General features: G+C 39.5%; 1 protein-coding gene across 3 annotated transcripts in view; it reads left to right on the top strand.

Moving 5' to 3' along the window:
• The window catches only part of Cep89 (centrosomal protein 89), a 55,729-nt gene that overhangs the window by 15,215 nt on the left and 17,519 nt on the right, over positions 1-22,995 (top strand). For 2 of the 3 annotated variants that reach the window (XM_047527072.1, XM_047527074.1), the window contains exons 5-13: positions 3,182-3,287; positions 8,435-8,463; positions 9,751-9,793; positions 11,368-11,586; positions 12,757-12,902; positions 15,218-15,268; positions 15,423-15,506; positions 17,358-17,461; positions 21,044-21,159. In XM_047527072.1, the coding sequence (XP_047383028.1) occupies positions 3,182-3,287; positions 8,435-8,463; positions 9,751-9,793; positions 11,368-11,586; positions 12,757-12,902; positions 15,218-15,268; positions 15,423-15,506; positions 17,358-17,461; positions 21,044-21,159 (898 nt within the window). The remainder of the gene's footprint in view (positions 1-3,181; positions 3,288-8,434; positions 8,464-9,750; positions 9,794-11,367; positions 11,587-12,756; positions 12,903-15,217; positions 15,269-15,422; positions 15,507-17,357; positions 17,462-21,043; positions 21,160-22,995) is intronic. The other variant, XM_047527073.1, reaches the window with a different exon arrangement.

Here is a 22,995-nt window from a genome sequence, read left to right as displayed (position 1 = left end):
GCTATATTTTTAAATGATCTAAGGTCATCTTACAGAACCAATCTTTCCACCACATTGCTTTTTTATTTCATTTCAGTTTTGGGACTGAACCCTGTTGACTTGTCTATTTACTCATTTATGGATGAACACTTAGGCCGTTTCCATGCACGGTTCTGATATGTGTACCTGTGTCTGCTGCATTACCTTAGATATTGCCAATTTAGATATTGCCAAATTGTCCTAAAAGTAGCTTCTCTATTTCACCTTCCTACCAGCAGTGTGTGTGTGTGTGTGTGTGTGTGTACCAGTCTCCATGTTCCTATATGTCCCAGCCAATAGAAGGCTCTCCCCTGTACAACACAGGACCTAGAGTTTGACTAAGTGATGGCCATCGAAAGGTCTCATCATAACCTGTACAGCAGCAATGAAAGGTGCCTTAAACTGGAAAGGGATTTTAGTTTGCCACAGATTTGTTAGTTTTGTTTCTAAGGAAGGTGAGGTGGGGAGGAGGTTATGTTGACCTTTCCCAAGCTTTTGATATTTGCAAGGCAGTTTACATGTACCATCTTGGTTTGTTTGTTTGTCTTTACATGTACCATCTTATTATTTCACATCCCTGAGGGTAAGTTTGTAAAGAAACAGGATAAGTGACTTACCCGTGGTCACTTAACCCACCTGTGGCAGAGGCACAGGGTAATCAATCTGTTTACGGTTCAGATTTGTATTTGTAGGGGCTGAAGTTGTAGCTCAGTGCTGGGTTCAATCCTTAGCACCACAGAAAAATAAATAAAGGCATTGTGAAAAAGTTCTTAAAAAAAGAAAATTTTGTATTTGTAGTCTTCATGCTTCTCAGGAATACTTCTCAACCATGAAACTTTTTGGAACTAACCAAGTATTTCTGAATTTATAATATGATGAAAATATATTTCCTTGGGTTGGGGATGGAGCTCAGTGGTAAACTGTATTCTTAAGCATATGTGAAGGCCTGGGTTCCAGCCCTAGCAACACAAAAAAAAACAAATAAACCCACATACATAGATATACATATTCACTATATATATATATATATATATATATATATCACTATATAGTGTATTTATATGCTATGTAAAAATTTCATACGTATATATATTATTTATACATTTACATACAAATATATACATATAAAAATTTATACACTATATATGTATCACTGTATAGTGTGTGTGTACACACACATAAACACACATCCTTAAAAAGTAGATATGTGGGGCATATAAACTGCTTACTTTATCACTAGATGCTACTAACCTTAAAGATGATATTGCATATAAGGGCAACTTTATAAAACTGCCTTCTATATATTTCCTGTAATCTGAGGTAAATAATTAATAATTTTGTTCTGTTTATAGTGTTATTCATGCTTCCTCTAAAGCTACTAAGATAAGGAAATAGACCAACCCCAAATCAGGCAATTTGGGTCTAAGCAGGTACCTCATACCTCTCTGTGTTTTAGGCCAACATCTTCATGTGAATTGTGCACCTTCTCAGAAGTGGCCTAACAAGGGAAAGTCTCATTCTCTGTAGTTTTCTTGTTGGTGTTACCCAAGAATTAGGCTGGAGGGAAAGTGGTACATTAATTTGTGGTCAGTTCAGGGGAATGTAGAGCCCTGTGGGCACAGCAATGCCCTGGGCATTCAGAGACCTGAATTCAAGTCCCAATTTCTCTGCCTCACAGTTGCATGGCTCAATCCTCAGCACCAAAAAAAGTGTGTTTAATTTAGCCTGTTTTGCAAGTTATATGAATTTAATCCTGTAGTTTGTATTCTTTGTCTTGGAGAGTCTTCAGTTGTCATATGTAGCTATAGATGGTTCATTTTTATGTAATATTCCATTATACATCCATGCCATTCATTTACTTATTTATTGTGCCAATGATGGACACTTGGTTGTTTCCAGCTTTGGCTCTTTGAAGTAGTGCTGTTATGAACATTATCAATGTGTCCTTTGATGCACATCCACGTCTGTTCTTCCAGCAGGTACACATTGAGGAATGGTGTATGTATGATCATAGACATGTGTTTGATTGGCCATAGTACTAGTTGGTACTGCCAGACAGCTTACCTAGTAGGCTTTCTTTATGATGTTCTTTGAGTGCTCTTATAATTTCACATTTCCTTGATAATTAAATGGGTGACAGTATATCCTTGACGGGGGCGGGGGGCGGTGAACAAGGCAGTTTGTTACTAGGGGATAAAAACTAAGAGGTCATTTCTTTTTTTGAAGACCTGTCTGCCCCTCCCCCTGAGCCCATCACTTTGGATCCATGTGCACAGAGTCTGTGGACTTAGTGGCTTTGGTTCTTGGTTCCGAAATGCCCCTCATAGGGACATCTTGCTGAAGGTTGCCACCACCTCTTGTCCAGCCTCAGGGGCATCTCCTAATGCCTGCAGCACAGCACCACTAAGCCAAGCTGATCACAGCCAAGATTTTACTGAAGAATCAGGGGAGCAGACTTGGAGAGTACTGATCAAAGTTTATCCTACAGGATGTGCTTCACTGCTTTTCCTCTTGGATAGCCTCTGTCCAATGTCCCCCAGAGCCCTGCCAATGGAAATGTCTCCTCCACAGACAGCCCCATTTCTGACCTATAGGTCTCCAAGGGACAACTCTGTGGCCCTGCCACCATTCATGATACCTATACAGGTGTTAGTAGAGGGGAGGGTTCCATTCCATCAGGAAATGACATTGGATCTGCGAACTTAGTGGACCTCAGTCCTAAACAGTTGCCTGGGGGCGGGTTTTCCCAGGCAGCTCAACAGCCCCTGTCCCACATAGAAATTAATAACCAAGTGTCAGTACTGGGTACAGTGGTATTGGGTGCAGTGCAAAGCAGCCCAGAGGCACTCCCTTTCCTGAGTTGGTCCCTGGCAGGAAGGAAGAAAGGAAGGTGCCCTCAGGCAGCATGTGAAACTCTTCATGGCCTGAGCATCATTTGGATGGCATTGCCTTTGCCACCCAGACTTTTCCTGAGGGCTTAGAGGTTCTATCTGGCCCCACCAGGTATAACCCTTTCAGTCTCACTAAGAAAAGCAGCTTCGTTGCTCAGGCAAGGGGACAGCGGGGGGGAAGGTATGAAATAAGGCCTTTGAGTCTGTTAGGAGGACATTTTGTACAGTCAACACTTACACATGTTTGCCTCTATGTCTTTTGCAAAAAAAAGGTACCATTGTCACACAAAGTGGACAGTGAAGATGATAGCAGTATTTCTGAGCAAGATGGGTTTCCAGATCCCTCACCTCTTACACCACAGCATATACAACAAAAAGGTAAAGTAAATAAATACACAAAGAAGCGCTTTGTGGTAATAAATATTGGTCACTGGTATTGGTGCCATTGCACTTCCATTCTGTGGACCATGATCTTTTTTAACTAGGAATATACGTGAAATTTATTTTTACTCACCTAAGTTATTCCACCCAGTCACTGCCTAGGTGTTAGGTGCTTTGGAGCCCCTGTCGGCTGTTCTGTGGGCTGTGAGAGGACACATGGGGCAGAGAGTTTGAACTCAGACTGTGACATCCCACATTGCTCCTTTCCCTCTGTTCCCTGGAATGAACAGGCGAGGCCACCTGACTGATTCTCCACACTCCCCAGGACTGGAGCACAACGTGGCTGCAGTGGGCCCTCAGTGAAGGTTTTTGGACTCATGAGTATGTGGGTGTGTTTCCGATACAATTCTGGAACTCTGCATCTACTGTATTTACTTATTGATTGATTGACACAGTGAGAGAACTCAATGCATTATAGCAAAGTTAAGGATATTGTTCCTTAAGAGGTGGAAGTGAGAAAGATCCTAGTATACAGTGGACAGCCAGTAACTGCTTTATCAAGTGGAGTTGCTTGGACTCTGGGACATTTTTATATAAATCAATTTATAAGGTGCCTGGTTAGAAAATAGAATGCCAGCCTAGTAATACTTGGGCCAGAACACTCCTGTTGGTTAATTGGCATATTTAAAAATATTAATATTAGTAAGTTTGACTGAGGGCATAGCTCAGTGGTAGAGTGCATGGGACTCTGGGTTCAAGTTCTTGTACCTCCAGTTAATTGATTCATAAAATTATTCATGTAAAAGGTATGTATTTTTTTGTTAATAGAAGCAATATTTTCTCACTTTGAAAAAAAAAGCAAACAAAATACAGAAATGTGTAAAGCTAATCATACATAAGTGTCCTCCCCTAGATAATTATTTTCAACATGTTAGTGTGTGTATGTATATGAAATACACACCATTTTGTTACCTGCCTTTGTTTATCTCACCACACACCCTGAGTGCCTTCCTGTGCACATGCACATGTGTCTCCTCCCTTTTCTAACACTTGCATTATGTTCCCTGACACATCACACATCAGTCAGGTTCCAATAAGGAGACAGAACCCACACAGCTATTTCTTTCTTTTTTATTTTTTATATTTGTTTTTTTTTAGTTACACATAACAATAGAATGTATTTTGACATATTATACATACATGGAGTGTAACTTCCCATTCGCCACACAATGATTTCAACAAGGAAAGTTTAAAGAATGATTAACAGGATTGCCTGCTAAGGGCGAAAGAGAATGATCCAGAATGCAGGACTAACAAGTAGAGGGAGCAGCTACTCTCATTGGGGTTGATGCAGAGCCTCTGAGGAAGAAGCCTCACTCAGAGCTGAGATTCAGGCCTTGTTGAAGAGGATGTGTCTGTGGCCTGCGGGTAAAAATGTTTAAGATACTGCTTTCTGGGATAGAACCACCCATGGAGAGGTGCTGCAGTTTGCTGGCCACCTAAAACAAAAAAAGAAAAAAAGAAAAATACATGCATTCTACTGTCATGTATAACTAATTAGAACCAAAAAAAAAAAAAAAAAAAAGAGAGAGAGAGAGAGAGAAAGAAAGGGGGAGAGAGAGAAAGAGAGAAACCCGGCATTGTGGTGCACACCTATAATTCCAGCAGCTCCGGAGGCTGAGTTCAAAGCCAACCGCAGCAAAAAGGGAGGCCCTAAGCAACTCACTGAAACCCTATCTCTAAATAAAATACAAAATAGGGCTGGAAATGTGACTTAGTGGTCGGGTGCCCGTGAGTTCAATCCCCAGTACCAAAAAAAAAAAGAGAGAAAATGTGGAAGGGGGAAGCAAAGTCCTTTCTCCCCACCTCCCAGTGTCTCTCCAGCGCCCTCTACCGATAGAGTTTAGCATTCAGAGTGGAAATGTTGCTGCAAAGGTGGGTTTGGAGTTGAGAGGTGTGATAACCCATAGCCTTGGAAACATGAATTGGGAGCATGAATTGGGATCAAATCAAGAGGGACTGCAGCTCCTGCAGTGGTTCTTTGTTCAGTTGGGCATAATGCCCCTTGGACACTTGTAGAAAAGCCCCACACCCTAAATTCTGTCAGTGGCTCTGGATCAGGCCAGAGGTCTATATCTTCAGCAGACACCTTGGGGAGGATGAGGTGAGTGATCTGTGGACAATAGATTAGGAACTCTGACTTTTATTCATTTGGTTATTTGATTTTTTGTTTCTTTTTTTTTTTGGTGCTAGGGATTGAACCCAGGGCCTTGCACATGCAGTTTACTACTGAACTACTCCTCCCGGCCCCATGGTTTGGTTCTTGACTCTGTTATGTCCAGGTGATGAGAGGCTTATCAATTACCTAACCCCTCCTCTACTCAGTCTGAGAGTGTTTCTCTTAGATTACAATAAAGATAAGTTAAATCTTGGTGCTTTCCATCAATGCTAATGATGATTACTGTCTATAGCTAGAGCTTTGATAGTCTGGTGCCTTACTCTCACTCCAGGGAGATTCCTGTCAGGAAGACCAGAGACTCAAGTCCTTTGGTCAAGGCGTCAATTCCTTGGTCGAAGCCACCAAAGTCTTGCACACAGACATCATTCCCCTTTCCTACATTCTTTGTAGACTTTTTGTTCTTTGACTACCACAATCCCCTTCTGCTGGTGCTTTCTCTTTCTCTCATCTTTAACATCTGATTTGTCTGATGATACCTCTCTCCACATATCTGCCTCTCTTCATCTGACAACCACTCTAGTCTGGCTTCTCCCTCCATTACTCACCAGGCCAGAGACCTCTGTATTGTTAAATGTAGCAGATGATTTTCTAGATTCATCTTATGTGACTTCTTAGTAGCATTTGCCTTCAAGTACATGTCTCCCGTGCCTCAGTAACATGTCACCTTCCTTGTGTCCTCCTGCCTCCTGGGGGATCTCTTCTTTATCTCCTTTGCAGGTACACCTTTCTCTCCTGCCCCTTAAATGTTTCGTTCTCCAAGTCTTAGTCTAGGCCCTTTACTCTTCTAAGCTCTTTAACCCTCCTCCCCTGCTTCAAATGCCATTTGTGCCTGGTTTTCTTCTCCCTGCTCCATGTAACCCACTGCTACCATTTGATTCTGTTCATCTATCCACTCAGCCAGCAGATACATGTGTACCTGGGAGTGCCTGCTATGTTTTGGCACTATAGTAGCAGCAAGTGCAGTCTTCTCAAAACATGAACCTGACAGTGGCCCCTCCTGCCCTCATGCATCCCATACCTTTTTTTTTTTTTTTTTTTTTTTTTTTTTGCTGTGCTGGGGATTGAACCCAGGGCCTTGTGCTTGCCAGGCAGGCACTCTACCAACTGAGCCATATCCCCAGCCCTCCCATACCCTTTTGATTTAGATATCTTTTCCATGGTTCCCCATGGCTGGCAGGGCTTTCTAGGCCTGGCCCCTGCTGACCATTTTCCAACCACTGGTGTTCATTTGTTTCCTCAGCTCTGTGATGTCCCTTCTGCCATTGGACCTTTGTGCATGGCATTTGCCCTCCCCACCATCTTAGGTGTGAAAAGGGGTGGGAGGTGGGCTTGTGTGCCTGACTGAAAACTATGATTGACTCTAGGAAGGAGAACTCAAGGGATAATGGTCATAGGAGAGTTTTGACTTTTCTGTATCGAGATTTTTTGAGAGTAAGAATGTATTCATGTGTGTAAATTTTCTTTCTGGAAAGATTGGGGTAGTATCTAGCATGACATCTTGGATGTAGTGGGATGCCAATATAGGAGTTCGTGTTATTTTAATTGTCTATACCCCTTGCCTATACAGATAAGAAAAAGAACAAGGGCAAAGACTAGAAATCTTTTTGAGAAATGTTAAATATGAAAATAGGAAATAAAATATATACAAAGAGCCAAGTGAAGCACATGTACATTAAATACCACGGTGAACTTGAGGTGATGTCAGTTGTGAGTTTAATCTTCATTAGATTCTTTTTCTGAAATGTTGATGACCCAGATGAAATAGAGATCATTGTTTTCTTTGAAGAAATAGGTGGCTTGCTTTTAAAAATCTTATATTATGATAATTTTGAACATGTACCAAAGTAGAAAGAATATATAATGAACTCCCACCACCCGATCACCCAGTTTCTACAAACTGTAAGCATTTTACCATTCCTCACATAATTCCCCAACTTTATTTTGTGAATATTATGTCAGGTGGGGGGACTGGGGATTGAACCCAGTGGCTCTCTACCACTGCCATTGAGCTCAATCCTCAGTACCAAATAAAATAATAAGTTCTTTTTTAAAAAATATTTTTTTAGATGTTGATAGACCTTTCTTTTATTCCTTTATTTATATGTGGTGCTGAGAATCGAGCCCAGTGCCTCACACATGCTAGGCAAGTGCTCTACCACTGAGCCACAACCCCAGCCCCAATAATAAGTTGTTTACAGGTAAATTAATAATTCAAATGAGCCAGGAAGTAGATTTAGAATCATACATGCATCTTTAAGCATGTTGGTCAGCTTTCCAAATTCTTAGTTTTTTGTTTTTTTTTTTTTTTCTATTTTTTTGCAAATTTGTTTCTGTTCATTTTCAGCCAGTTATTTATACTCTGCAAATTCATAGTAGAAAGATCCAAGCAATGCAGATGTCCAACTTACAACTCTAGCAAAGCATACAGGCAAACACACCCTCTTCCTGGGGTACCCGGATGACTCATGTGGAAGATGAGGACTCAGGCACGACCTGTTTTCATACACATCACTGAGGCAGTTTGCTTCCAGGAACAAGTATTTTTCTGATCCGGTCCCATGCTACTTGCAGGCAGGTAGGCAGAGAAAAGCCAAGCCTTGTTCTACTTGGTCCATTTGGAGAATGGAAGGAGGAATTTGAGGAGCCCAGCATGGGACAAAGAAGGATTTGACCTTGGTTCTGCAATTATGTGAGCCACTGCCGGGGCTCAGGAATAAGCCTGATAGTGAGTGACAGTCAGGCTCCCTGCTCTGCCCAAGGACCTGACTGCCAGTGGCCTTGCAAATCTGTCTGCCAGGGGCTTCGTCCAGCAACTCTGTAGGAGGTGAAGTTTTATGATTGTACTCTTCTAAGTTGTCAAATTTTTGATCTGCCTTAAAATGTTTTCTTTTGCTCTTTTTATCAGATGGTAAATGCTCTGTTCTGAATTTAAAGGTGAGCTTATTTTTTAAAAAATTCATATTCTCAATAAATAGAATTTCTACCATGACTTTTAAATACTCTTGGGGAAAAAAAAAATCTTCCCTTCAGGCTTGTTTCCCATTGAATGCTTCTTAATAAGTACATTTAAAACATGGAATTTCATATTTTCTATAGTTTGGTAATAAAAATAATGTATAGAAAGATTAGACATTGCATAACTTTAATAGTTAATTGCCAACATGAAAGTAGTTCTTGCTTAAGTTTTTTGTTGTGCGATGTCATAGGGATTTAAAAATTAAACATTTCTCAGTAAAGTTAATCGATAACCTTATCTACTTTTTCAGCAGAAATTAGAAACTTAATATCACACTGATATATAATGGTGAAATTTAACAGAAGTTTAATGCTTCTCTTTCCTCTAAGCTTTGGGTTGAGAAGCAAGAATGTATTCTCGGCGTTTCAAAACATGCTCTGCTGCAATTGATTGGTTCTTTTTTCATATGCCAGTGAGAAAAGGTTCTGGTTTTATATTTCTGCATGACATTTATAGTCATTTCACATGCTTTAGAAAGTAAACTGGCCAGGTGTGGTGGCCCACACCTGTAATCCCAGCAGCTCGGGAGGCTGAGGCAGGATGGCCAGCCTCAGCAATTTAGGGATACCCCGTCTCTAAATAAAATATAAAAAAGGGCTGGGGATGTGGCTCAGTGTGTAAGTGCCCCTGAGTTCAACCCCTGGTACCAAAATAATTAAAATTAAAATTAAAAATAAAGAGGGTCTGATGATGTGACTCAGTGCTTAAGTGCCCCTGAGTTCAATCTCCAGTACCAAAAAAAAAAAGGAAAGAAAAAAAAAAAGAAAATGAACTGATGGCCTGTCATTCATGGGACCAATATGGGAAAAAACCATCACTGAACTCACAGGCAAGACAGAAGAGAATTCAGACGGGACTTTCTTCTCTGCTTTAGAGATCCCACCAGGAGGGGATACCCCTTAAAGTTTAAGGTTTAGTTATAAGAAACAGTGGCAATTATAGCTTTTTTGTTGTTGTTATTTGTTTTTTGATATCAGGGATTGAACCCAGGGGAACTTAACCACTAAGCCATATCCCTAGCCCTTTTTATTTTTTCATTTTTGAGACAAGGTCTAAGTTGCTAAGGCTTCTGTCAAACTTGTAGTCCTCCTGCCTCAGGCTCCCCAGTTGCTGGAATTACAGGTGCGTGCCACCACCCCTAGCTGAGTCCACTTTTAGAAGGTGCTGAGACTTTGCACTCACATTCTCCTGTTTTTCTTCTTTAGGACGAAAAAATACCGTTACGTGAAAAACCTCCTCCTTCCCCAGGTATTTGCCTTTTGTAGTTCATTATGACTGAAAAGCTTAATTTTAGGGAATACCCAGAATAGTCTCATCTGAAAATAAAATTCACTTTCATTTCTTTCATTTTCTTATAAAGGCTGTTGTTTCTGTCTGATGTTATTGGAGTTGAGAAGAAGTGTTTAGTTGTTGAATTCTGCCTTTGTCTTCAAAAAGGTCCAAATCCTGGATGGTGGGTGTATGTCCATGTGGGATGTGCTCAGGTCCTGGGGAGTTGATACGTAAAGGAACGCTCTGCTAAGGGATTGATGTTTTGTGGAATATGCCCCCTGTATAGTTTGGGGAGTCTTAGTAGCTTTCAAAGTGGATTTTGTAATTTTGGGCAGTTATGTCTCACATCACTAGTCTGAAAAACCCCATATTAAATCTGTCCTCCATATCTAACTGACTGTATTTTAATCCTTTCTATCACAGTGTTTTTGGCACCATATTCTGGGAGAGTGCCGGGGCTCTGACTTCTAGCCCACAGGCCTGTTCTCCATTTTTATGAGTATGCTGCTGTTCAGCCATCTTTTGAATTTATATTATTAATCAGAATCATTCACAGCTGTACCCTCAGGCCACACTTAATGCCAGGAGACAGAGTGAGCATTCCAATGAGCTGAACAGGAGAGGTTGGCTTTCTAGACAGAGAAGGGCTGAAGAAAGCAGAAACAAGGAGAAACGGAGTGGTCATTTCAAAGTTACTTTCCTTGTAAGGTGGGCACTAGGAGACAGAATGAGAGAAAAATAACCAAGTTTGAGAGATTTGCTTGTCTCTCTGTCCTGAGGTTAGATAACTTATTTGATTTTTTTGTTGTGTTTTGGTGGTACAGGGGTTGGAACCTGGGGTCTTACGCATGCGGGGCAAGTGCTCTACCACTGAGCCACATCCACAGCCCTAGATAACTTAGTTGAAATAGTTCAATGACTTGGGACTTCAGTATGAGTGACTGTTGTGATTTTTTAGTCTGGTCTGTTGGGGCCTCATGGGGCTTATTTCAAAACAATGGCTTCCGGAGTTTTTATTTTATATGTTCATCCTTGATTTGCACCCCCACCCCCAACTGCCAACCCAGTCAGCCCTTAAGCTCTGTCAGATTTTGGCCTCTGAATCCTTTTCTCACATGTCTCTTTCTCACTGCCCCAACTCTGGGCTGCCCCTCACAGCTCTGGACTGGGCCTCATTCTGATCCACTGTCTTCCTGCTGGCCTCAGGGATTCCTCTGAGAGCAGAGCCTCTTCGCTTCCCCATCTTCACCTCACAAACTTTTTGGCTCCTGGTGAGCTCGAGGATGAAATCTCCACTGTTCATCATAAAATGCAACGGCCTCTTCTGGGTCTGCCTCCCCTCCGTCGCCTCTTTTCCTGTTAATCCACTATAGCTTTGCCAGGCTTTTAAACATATTAGACATACCCTTTTCAGGACCAAGGACCTGACACAGCACCAGACCTAAAGTAAAGTAGTTACTCACATGGTTCAGGGATAAAGTAACAGGTGCTTTTGATGAAAATGGTAAATATCAATATGTTAAAGCTTTTTTCCCCCTGTACCTTTTCAGATGTCACTGGTAGAGCACGTCAAAGATGTGCAGAAATAACCAAAGAAAAGTTTGAGGAATTAAAAGAAGAAAATTTGCACCTAAACAATACAAATAAAAGTCTTACCCTTGAACTGCATGTGATAAAACAAGCAATGAAAGAATTGCAGTTAAAACTTAGGAGAATGGAAAAAGACAACGAAGGGCAGAAAGAAGCTGAGAAGGCATCCTCTCAGGAAGGTGGGGACAAGTACACCCATTCATTGTAATATCTGTTTTGTCAGTTAATGCTTCATGTTGTATACTTGTTGATACTTATGTGGATAACTTATAATATTTAAGATTCTTTCATTAATATCCTTATGCTTATTGAAATTTGATTTCATCTCCTATATGATTTTTATCATTGTTATGCTCAAGAAATTCCAATACTTTTGGAACTGGATACTTTTTTAGGCATAGTATCTTACATGTACCTGTATTTTCATCATTTTTTATCTTCATGTGCAACCTGTAAACCGCATACTTACCAATGATGAAGAGTATATATCTTCCTTGCTAATTAGATAAGCAAAAATAAAAAATCCCATTTAAATTTGTATTTCTTTTATTATTATTATTGATGATGATCTTTATCTTTGATTTTTTTCCACATATTTGTGGGCCATTTTCTTTCTCTTTCATAAATTTGCTGACTTCAAATTGAAATAGTTTGCTTTCTCTTGTTAATTTGTAGGCACTCTTTATGTATTAAGGATTTTAGCCATTAGTCATGTATATACCATTTTCTTAGTTTTTGATAATTCAACTAAATCTTGTGGGTGATTTCTTTTTATGACTTATGCCCTAGATGTCAAGTTCTTTTTCTAAGATTATATAAACAGTCACTGATATTTTCTGTATGCGTTTTTTCTATTTATATAAGAATAATATTATGATCTTAAGTAAATTGGTGTAATTTTCTTTTTATAGAAATTTTTTCTTTTAGGAACATTTATTTCTGATCTTTATTATTTGTGCTGTCGTATATGTTTATTATGTATTACTTGCAATGTTACTTTGTGGAATCTATTTTCTATGATGTTTTCTAATAGACATTGCTATTATGTGGGAAGGTTAGTCTAACAAATTTTCTGTTTGTATCATCTGATAAAATGGCTATTTCTTTCCCACTTAAAATTTTTTATTTTGCTTTATGTATATGCAAAAACTTCCAGAACAATGTTGACTACTCAGGGTTAAAAAACTTAGTAACTTTTATTCATTTATTTTATATAAATATATATGTACATATATAACTTACTTCCTCTGTGAGCCTAAAAGGGAACAAAAGGGAAATGATTAGCAATTTATATAAAATCCTAATGTGTGATATTATAGCATAATATTAAATTGATTTTTTTTTTTCAGGAGTTGCTGCACCTGAATTACTTTATCTAAGGAAACAAGCTCAAGAACTGGTAGATGAAAATGATGGGCTAAAAATGACTGTTCATCGTTTGAATGTAGAGCTGAGTCGATATCAAACAAAATTCAGACATTTGTCCAAAGAAGAGGTAATGTTTCCACTTAGAAAAATCAGACTTTTTAAAGCCTTTACTGTTGAATTGATTTCCAATTCTGAGGGTTTTGTTTTGTTTTGTTTTGTTTTAGTATTTTTTAGTTGTCAATGGACCTTTATTTTACTTATTTATATGCGGTGCTGAGAATCAAACCCAGTTCCTCACACATGCTAGGCAAGTGCTCTACCACTGAGCCACAACCCCAGCCCAGTTTTTTTTATTATATTATAATTTAATGTGAAAAAGATGCATCCAGCCTGGTACAGTGGTGCACACCTATAATCGCAGTGATGTGCGAGGTTGTGGCAAGAGAATCTCAAGTTTGAGGCCAGCCTCAGCAACTTAGCAAAACCTATCCCAAAATAAAAAGTAAAAAGAGCTGGGGCTGTGACCAAAGCACCGTCTTTCTAAAGTTTTTCTATTTCCTTCCTTCCTTTCCCCTTAATATAGGTAATAAAGTCCTTGGGGAAATGTTGGTACAGTGTAGAAGTATATAAAGTAAAAGATTGAAATCCATCTCAACTGCTTCAATTTAATTTCTGTTACAGCTGTTACTTGTCAATATACAAAATGAAAAAAAAAAAGTAGCTGGATTTTTTTTTTTTTTTTTATAAAAGTACTTGCAGAATTCAACTCTACACTCTTGCTAAGCAAGCTACTATATTAGATGCTGTGAGGCATACAAGATAAACCGGTCAGGCCCTACTTTTAGATAACGGGAGATGCATAGCTGATTGGCTCTTGCTAGGGTCAAGGGAGAGGAAGCACACAGCATTCTCATGTGGCTCCTGGAGTTCAGAGTGGTTTTTTTTTTTTTGTACCAGATATTGAACTCAGAGGCACTTAACCCCACTGAGCCACATCCCAGCCCTTTTTATTTTTTATTTAGAGACGGGTCTTGCTAAGTTGCTTAAGGGCCTCGCTGAGTTGCTGAGACTGGCTTTGAACTTGCAGTCCTGCCTTGGCCTCCTGAGCTGTTGGGATTACAGGCATGCTGGACCACTTCCAGCAGGCCTATAGGTTTCTGAATTTATTTCTTTTCTTTTTGTGTGTGTTTGGTGTTGGTGAAATCAGGACCCTGTGCATGCCAAATGCTCTACCACTGAGCTTCACTCCTAGCCCTTGAGTGTCTTTTTGAAGAGAGATTCAAATTTAATTTTTTAAAAATAATACCTTTGATATACAGGCTAAATCTCCCTGAAATGCTTGAGACCAGAAGCCTTTCTGCTTTTGGGAGTTTTGAGATTTTAGAATATTTACATAGACTTTACCTACTGAACATCTCTAATTGGAATTTTTTTTTTTTAAGTTCAGATTTTGGAGCATTTTGGATTTTGGATTGTTCAATTAGGAATGCTCAACTGGTATAATTCACATGCCATTCATTTCACCCACTTGGAATGTACAGTTAAATGAAAGAAGGTTTTTATTAAATAAGGAATAGTTCTATTGAGATCTTCTGTATCTGATTTTCCCTCTTCTGTAAACAATTAGAGTTTGGGGAAGTCAAGGAGACTAGAATTTTCAGGGCAAGAATACCAGAAAGGAGGGAGCTCTATAGATAAAGAAAGAAATCTCCATGGGATTCCTTGGTGTTTTTGTTGAATGCTAGTCTACACACATGTAGGATGGAGCCCGTTAGACTGGCAGAAAACGAGTACAGGGATCTATGAACTGAATAGTTCCCAGAGCTCCCATAGTACAGGGAGACCTGGGAGTCCTGACCAGCCGCAGTGTAGAGACCTTGTTGGACGCTGTGACATTGACTACAGAGCCCAGAAGGACTGTGCCTAAGGAGTATGGCTAAACTAGCCTTTCATTAAGAGTTATTACAGACCCCACCAGATTATTTTCACTCCACTAGGGTGAAAAACAAGCCTGAAAAGCCCCAAGCTGATCTATGAGAAACTTCAGTGCCTGTAAAAAAAAAAAAGAAAGAAAGAAAATAACCAATAATCTTTAAAGAAAGATGACAAAATCCAAACACTCACCAATGTAACATATCCAAAGTCTAGCAACCCAGTAAAAAATTACTAGATAATGTTTCAGATAGTATTGTATCAGTGTTGATTTTCTGATTTTTAGTATAGTACTGTGGTTGGGTAGATGAATGTTTTTGGTTTTAGGAAATATACACTGAAGTATTTAAAGGAAAGAGGGCATTACTCTCAACATTTCTGAAATAGTTTTTCTCATCTATACATTCGTGCAAATGGGTGGATGATGCCTGATCTAAATTAACAATATAGAAGACTTGGAATTTTAGAGGAAGTATATTTTATTTTGTCTTCAATATGTTTTATTCTTAGAGCTTACATACTGAAGGCCTTCCGTCAAAAGGCCCTACACCACCCTGGCTGGTAAGTGAAAGTTATTTAATTTCAGGCCAATATATTCCAGGCTATATTTGCATAGCTATTACAAACCATTCTAAAATGTCTTATTTTTAAAATTGTGCCAGTTGTGTTTAGATGTAAGAAATATATTAACCACCTTTTACTCCATTGTCTTCAGTTGGATATAAAGTACCTTTCACCATTGTTGCTAGCTTATGAAGATAGAATGAAAGAGAAGGATGAGCTCATTGCCACCCTTGAGGTAGGTTGGCAGATGTCTCAAAAGACTGATTTGTAAAAATAAGACTTGTTTCCAATTTTGCAGGAACATTCTGAAGGTAAGTAAGCATGCCCAACATGTGGGAGATAGTTTGTTAAAGGAAGGAAAGGAGGAGGAAGGGAAGGACTATGGAAAGGGGGAGGGAGGGAAAGAGGAAGAGAGGCAAGGAAGGAGAGAGGGAAGATGAAAGGGAGTGATTGGCAGAGCAGGGGTGTGGGGATGGAGGGACAGGTGGTGCTACAAGAAGCCATGCTTACCCCACAGGACTAGGACCTTGGGTGCAGAGAAGGCAGCAGCAGGGAGGCTCTTCTCTTTGGGACTTTGCAGCTGCAAATACCACCATTTGGAGGGACATCTGGGCAGAAAGGGGAAGGTAATAGACCAGGGCTATGTTAGGCAAACTTAAATGCTTGTTAATTCCAGGAAGAAGTGACCCTAGGGAAGTCCAGTAATTGAACTGTTGGAAGCAGTTAGGAAGCGAGGTTCTCTTCATTTGTGCTTTGTTCCCTGTGTTTCTGGGAATGACTTCTGGCAGCAAAGCTCCTAATATGCAGGAGAACAAGTGCAGGTGTTACAGATATATCCCGTACCTCTGGGTTCCCCAATTAAGTGGCCAAATAGATCTCTAGAATTGGAATTGGAAGAATCCAGAGACAGAAGTGTTCGTTTTTATGGGATCCTGAGTAAGAAGGGTCCTTTCAGAGTCACCCAGTTGTGCTGGTCTTCAGTTGTGCTGTTCCATGTACATGTCCTGTATAATGCAGTTTTGAATCTCTTCATCTAGACTTACTATTGGCCACTTAGTTTTTTAAGAGCATGAATTAATCTAGTATTAATTGATCAAAAACCAATCCTAATAATAAAACTGCTATTTTTATGCTCTTTTTAAATCAGAGTCAGCCCACTTTTCCTGTAAAGGACAAGTTAATAAATATTTCAGGCTTCGTGGGTCAGCAGTTTCTGTTTGCAACCACTCAACTCTGCCATTGTAGCATGAAAGCAACTGTGGACAACATGTAAACAATGAGTGGGGGAAATAAAACATTTATAAAAAGCAGGCAGCTGGACTGCCCACTGTAGTTTGCCTGACTCAGTTCAAAAGAGCCAGGCAGCTATTGGAGAGTGCCTGGATAGAGGAGGAGGGGAAGCGACTTGGCAATGCTGCTGAGACAAACAGGTGAATATCTAATAGTTAGGAGAAGAATATTTCAAAGCACTCCAGAGTAAATGTTGGCACCCAAGATTCTTACAAAGGCTCCTAAAACTGAGAGTGAACCACAGATCTGGAATTGGGGCAAATGACTAAAGTTGTAGGGACGGATGACTTTAAATAAAGAGGTTTTCCCATGCTTGGTCTGGACAAGATTAAGAGCCTCCAGTTCCCATATAACTGACCCCTTCCCCATGCAAATGGGCTTTCATTAAGTTATTATTTTTTACATAAAAAGCTCCTGTTTATCCTCCTAAGTCTTTAAAGAAAGGAAAAAAATACAGTATTTATGGGCATTTCAGCTTTTTTTTTTTCTATTGCTCTTTTTTGATTCTTAAGTATTTGCCAGTTATAGAAAAGTGTTTTCAAATCAGGAATTGGATATTTTAAAACCCAGGTTTTTTTGTCCCTGTGCTCCATGACATTGCAATCATCTGGTGACTTTTCTCACTAGACTTTCAGCTCTCTGAGGGCCACGTAGCACTGGGATATAGAGGTGAAGGCTGGTGAGACTTTGCCAAACAGCTACAGGCATTTGATTTTAGCCACAGCAACATCACTAGAGCTAAGAATAGAGATGCTTATGGATGTGTGTGTTAAAGTTTACATAAATTTTATTTCAGGAGGAAATGAGAATGTTTAGGATTCGAGTCCAAGAAGTGGTGAAGGAAAATGAAGAATTGCATCAGCTGTTAAATAAGAGTAGACCTGTTACCAGTGATGAATGGCAAGTATATATATATATATATATTTTTTTTTTTTTTTTTTGCTTTTTTTTTTGCGGTGCTGGGGATCGAACCCAGGGCCTTGTGCTTGCAAGGCAAGCACTCTACTGACTGAGCTGTCTCCCCAGTCCAAGTGGTGATATTTTTTGCTGATTTAGAACACAAGAGAATAGGAATAAACTTTACGAAATCATCAAATGTATTAATATATTTTCTTTTTTTAACAAACATTTTAAGGGAGTTTCTTAGAAATTTAATAAGATACTGTAAAGACATAGTAAACTATTCTAAAAAGGTATTTTGAAGATGACTTTAAAAATTCTGAATGCAAGGCTAGGGGGGTGTAACTCAGTAGTAAAGTGCTTGCATAGCATGCATGAGGCCCTGGGTTCAATACCCAGTACTTGGGGAAAAAAAAAAAAAAAAGTAAATAAGAATAAAAACCCTAAGTAAATTCTCAAAGCTAAAATTTATTTATTTGCCTTCACTCTTGCTTTTTCTTTCTTTCTTTCTTTGGTACTGTGATTCAACCCAGGGACATTACCACTAGGCTGTATCATCCCTAGCCTTTTTAAAATTTTGAGATAGGTTCTCGTTAAATTGCTGAGGTTGACCTGCCTCAGTTCCTAAGTCACTGGGATTAGAGGCATTCATCACCATGCCTGGCTTCTGCTTTTATTTTCTAAGGTGGTATTTTTCTAGAGCTCCTCTCACCATTTCTGTGTCTATAAAGTCCAGGTTTTATAAAGTCGAGGATAAAGCCTACATGCACAAGAGCAGATGTTCACCACTCCAGTCCCAGTTTCCAATGCTGCTCCCTTCCCTGGATGCCCCTTCTGCATCCTTGCTTACCTTTCAGGGCTCAATTGGTGCCTATCATTAACTCTCCCTGAACACAGAGTTACTGCTCACTTGTCTCTGTTGCTGACACAGTCTAAACATTTGCCCTGTCCTGGTACCTGGCACACTACACCCACCTGCCCTGTTTTGTTTCCACATCTGTCAGTTCTTTGCCCTTCTCAAGGGCAGCGACCATATCCTGTTCATGTTTGTGTATGACTCTGCATCCAGCTCAGCAGCAACAAATGCCCATTTAATGAATTAGAGTAAAAAATCATAGAAAGTCCTAACAGCAATATCCAGGCAAGGCTAAGAAAACAATTGTTCCAGGTAGGCATGAGACATTTAGTATTTTTAAAATGTCTTAATGTTACTGAAAAAATGGAATATTTTCTACATTTATTGTGCAGAAATTTGGTATTAAGTCAACAGCATTCTTACTGCTGGATTGGTTCTCCTTGATTTTATGGCCACTGATTGCTATGTTCATCAGGACTGGCGTGAGCATCCACTGGACTTTGGTGCAGTGAATTTCCCCTGTTGAACTTGGATGTTCTTCTGTCAGAGTTCCTAGAAGGTTTCCCCTGTTAGTTCTCCTTGAATAGGTCCCAGGGAAAAGGGACTCACTTGCCTGCAAGAGCCTTTGGGAGAATCTGGAATCTCAGGTTCTTTCCCTAACCTTTTTTATAGCCATGAGTCAAGTTCCTTTATGTTTCCTTAAAATAAAAATATATCAATAAGATAAAATAAAAAGAACAGCCCTGCATTCAGATCCCTGGTCCTGTCTAATTCCCCAGTCCTGTGTTTATTGAGACTTGAATTTTGCCCTCTGCTTTAGCGTGGTGGCCTGCACAGCGAGGGGGTGAGCTAGGGGCCCCTGGCTCTGAGGCCCTGTGAAGCCCCTCTCCACAGCCTCCTGGCTGCACCCTGTGCCTGCCCAGGCGTGTGACTCCTAGACCTGCATGCTGCCCGTGGCACCCAGACCTCACTCTTCAGTAGAAGCTGTCTGTTTAGTTTCTGGTAATTTCTGAATAAACTCCGGGGCTGTAGCTTGTCTGTTTCTTTTCCTAATTTTACCTGATCAGCTGGGTAACCTCAGCTTCCTGGGTCTCAGTTTCTTTACCTTTAATATGGAAAGGAGTGTTAAACTAAATCTGAGGTTTTCAACCTTTTTTAGGGATAAAGAATCCCTTTCATTTAAAAAAGAATGAAGAGAGGAAGTTGAGGAAGGAATGAACGAATGAACTGATGAAGGAAAAGTCTCATAAGGATATCCGTTGTGTAATGGGCCAAAGTGTGGCTGCTCTGTGAGGCAGGAATGAGGAACCTGGCGAGAACAGTGAGACTGAGCCCGCCTCCTGTGGTGCAGATAGCAGACTGGAACACCCCAGTGATAAGGAGCTAGTATGCAGTCATCCTGATAGTGAGGTCATTGTTACGACCCGACTCCTTTCTTTCCTCTCTCCTTCCTCCACCTGAACCCTTAGCATTTAAAATAGAAGATCAAGATAGTTATTGTTAACAATCTATTTTGGGTGGTAAACACTTAACTAGACCATTTCTACCATTCCTTCAGCTCATCCTTATTGGAATTTGTGACCTGAAGGTCAAGCTGGACAGAATTTACATTGCATTCTATGTGAAAAAAAAAATGGTTTGCTTGTGGTGAAATAAAGATTAGGGTAGATTTGTGTTGGTTTTAAGAAACCATTTCAAAACCTTTTAACAAAGTAATTATTTGTTGGCAAATATGCTACTGATTACAAGTGAGAACTTCTTCAGTAAAATGGGAACTTTCTAAATTCTTTAAAAATTTCATATGGACTTCAAAATAATTTGATGCCCTTTCTGAAATGTTTTTCCTCTTATTTAAATCATGATGGCCTGTAACAGTTGAAGCATCTGAAAATTGAAATAATATATATTTCTAACATAAAAAAATAATTTGGTGCTTGTGGGGATTGGAGGTTTATATAGATGAAACATGATGGTCCATTTGATGATTGTGTAAGCTGAATATTATGCATATGGGAGTTTATTTTATTCTTTTTTTGTTTTGTTTTGTTTTTAAAATAGCATTTATTTTTTAAATGTTAATGTGTGCATTACAGGAAAAATAAAAACATAAGCAAAGAACAGAGTCATCCAGTCATAAGCAGCTTAATTGGACGTGTCCCTCCAGGTGGTGCATATACATACACAATATCCCATTTTGTGTGATTGAGATTGTAGTGTGTATCATGCTTTTCCACACATCATGAATATTCACCAATTCAAAATCCCAAAGCTATGAGTTTATTTTATTCTTTTTCGTATGTTTGAAATTTTGCATTTTACACAGTTTTTTGGTTTTGTTTTTTATTTTATGCTGGAAACCTCCTCACACATATGATGCACAGGCTTTACCACTGAGCTACATTCCCAACCATATTTTACATTTTAAAAAGTTATTCAAGTGTTGAAAAGATAGCTCAGTGGTGCAGCCCCTGCCTAGGCCTGGCTTTGATCTGTAGCACCAAAACTAAAACAAAGGTACTAAAGCAGGCCATTATTCAAACTCTACTGCTGTCCTTTTCCCCATTTAATGCAAATAACTGAATTTGCTTTATTACTAATGTGTATAACATTAAAATATGCCCAGATATCACCTCCATAAATCAGTTGCTTTCTTTCAGACTTGGTGTGTTACTGTAATTACACTCAGTACCTGGATGACTGTATTTAATTTTGTAAATCATTTGTAGGCATCAGCTTCAGACTCAAGCAGAACTGGTTTTAGAGGAGAACAAGTTGTTAATAGAGCAGTTGGAGATTCAGCAAAGGAAAGCCAAGGACACCCACCAGGAGCATCTCCAAGCAGGTGAGTCATGGTGATGCTGTGATGTCACTATTGTGTCCTTGAAAATGGGGAAAATCACGTTTTTCTGAATATGTTCTTTCTTGAAATGCAACTCTTTATTACATTTCCAGTCATTGCCTTTAGTGCATTAATGGCCTTCTTTTAGATTCCACAGTGCCTTTCTAGTCATTCTCTGTCTTTTGTGAATCAGTTGTAGGCAGTAGACTCTGCAGAACTGATTTTAGGGTAAATTAGGGCCTTAGAAGTGAGAAAGTCATGTGAAGTAAGCATTCTATTACTTTTTTTTTTCTTTTCCTTTTCCTTTTTCTTTTTCTTTTTTTATTTATTTTTTTTTTGTACCAGAGATTTATAGCTTAACCACTGAGTCCTTTTTCTATTTTATTTAGAGGCAGGGTCTCAATAAGTTGCTTAGGGCCTCACTAAGTTGCTAAGGCTGTCTTTGAACCAGTGATCTTCCTGCCTTACCCTCTGAGCTGCTGGGAGGTAAGCGGTCTAAACAACACAAGGATGTCCTCCCAAATCTTTGTTGAATGATTAAGTAAGTCAGATCTCTCATTCTCTAAACAATTTCTTTGATTTTTCCCTTCTCTCAGAGCTAAAGGCACCATTGGTTAAATCTCTGTAGTTAAGTCCCATCTGGTACCTTCTGTGAGTGTCCCTCCCTGCCTCTAGGAGCCCCACTGCATATGACAGTGAACTTGGATTAAGTCCAGATTAAGTGAGGGTCATTTCTTTTTTTTTTTTTTTTTTTTTTTTTTTTTTTTTTTTTTTTGCGGTACTGGGGATTGAACTCAGGGCCTTGTGCTTGCGAGGCAAGCACTCTACCAGCTGAGCTGTCTCCCCAGCCCGTGAGGGTCATTTCTTCTGCTTTGACTAAAACCAAATTTAGGAGCACAAAAAGTAGTGACTTTGGGGCTGGGATTGTGGTTCAGTGGTAGAGTGTTTGCTTAGCATGCGTGAAGTCCTGGGTTCAATCCTCAGCACCACGTAAAAATAAAATTGAAGATATTGTGTCCACCTATAACTAAAAAATACTTATAAAAAAATTTTTTTAAGGGCTGGGGATATAGCTCAGTAGGTAGAGCACTTACCTTACAAGCACAAGTCCCTGGGTTCAATCCCCAGCACCGCAAAAAAGAAAAAAAAAATTTTTTTTTAAAGTGACTTTTTTTTTTTTCACTTTACTGACTTTTCCAGTGAAGAATAATATAGGACAGGAAGTTGAAAGGCAAGCTGTCTTGAGTGAGCCATTGTAGCCCCTCCTTCCTGTTTTCCCTTCTGCACATGCTGGTTTAGTGACTCTTCCCTTCCACACGTGGAAGAGTTCCTTTCTAGCCTCTGCTGTCACAGAGCTGCTGCGCTGCATTTCACGTATCTCTGCTAACTAGGTCATATTTAAATACGAGAGCTTCTCAGAGTGCCACAGGAATGTCCTCTGCAGGACTTTCTAGACCTGTGTGCCTGTCAGTACTTGAGTTTACGCTGGCATTGTTGAGCAGGAAGGGAGAAAGTGTTGCTGGACCTCCTGTCTCTGTTTTCAGGATTGGAAGTGATAGGGAAATTTAATTTCCTGTTCTCCATGTTTAATTTTTCTCAAACATACCAGATTGTACCGGTGTGATGATTCTTCTGGTTGTGTGGCGCAGGCAAACCTTCTGCCCATGTGGTTCATGATTCAGTCAGTTGTCTGTTATTTTCCCATTCCCTGGAAACACCTGTTCATTGTGATCAGCTCAGTGTTTTCTAGAGTAGAAAGATTTAAAGTGTTATGTTATTATACTTCTAAGGACTGCTTTCAACAGATGCCCAGGAAATGTCTTTTTAAAAAATTAATTA

The sequence above is a fragment of the Sciurus carolinensis genome, chromosome 16 (assembly GCF_902686445.1).
Source record: "Sciurus carolinensis chromosome 16, mSciCar1.2, whole genome shotgun sequence".
In the NCBI taxonomy this organism is placed as follows: Eukaryota; Metazoa; Chordata; class Mammalia; order Rodentia; family Sciuridae; genus Sciurus; species Sciurus carolinensis.
Note: the sequence above shows the minus strand (reverse complement) of the source record. Positions and strands in the feature narration are given on the sequence as shown.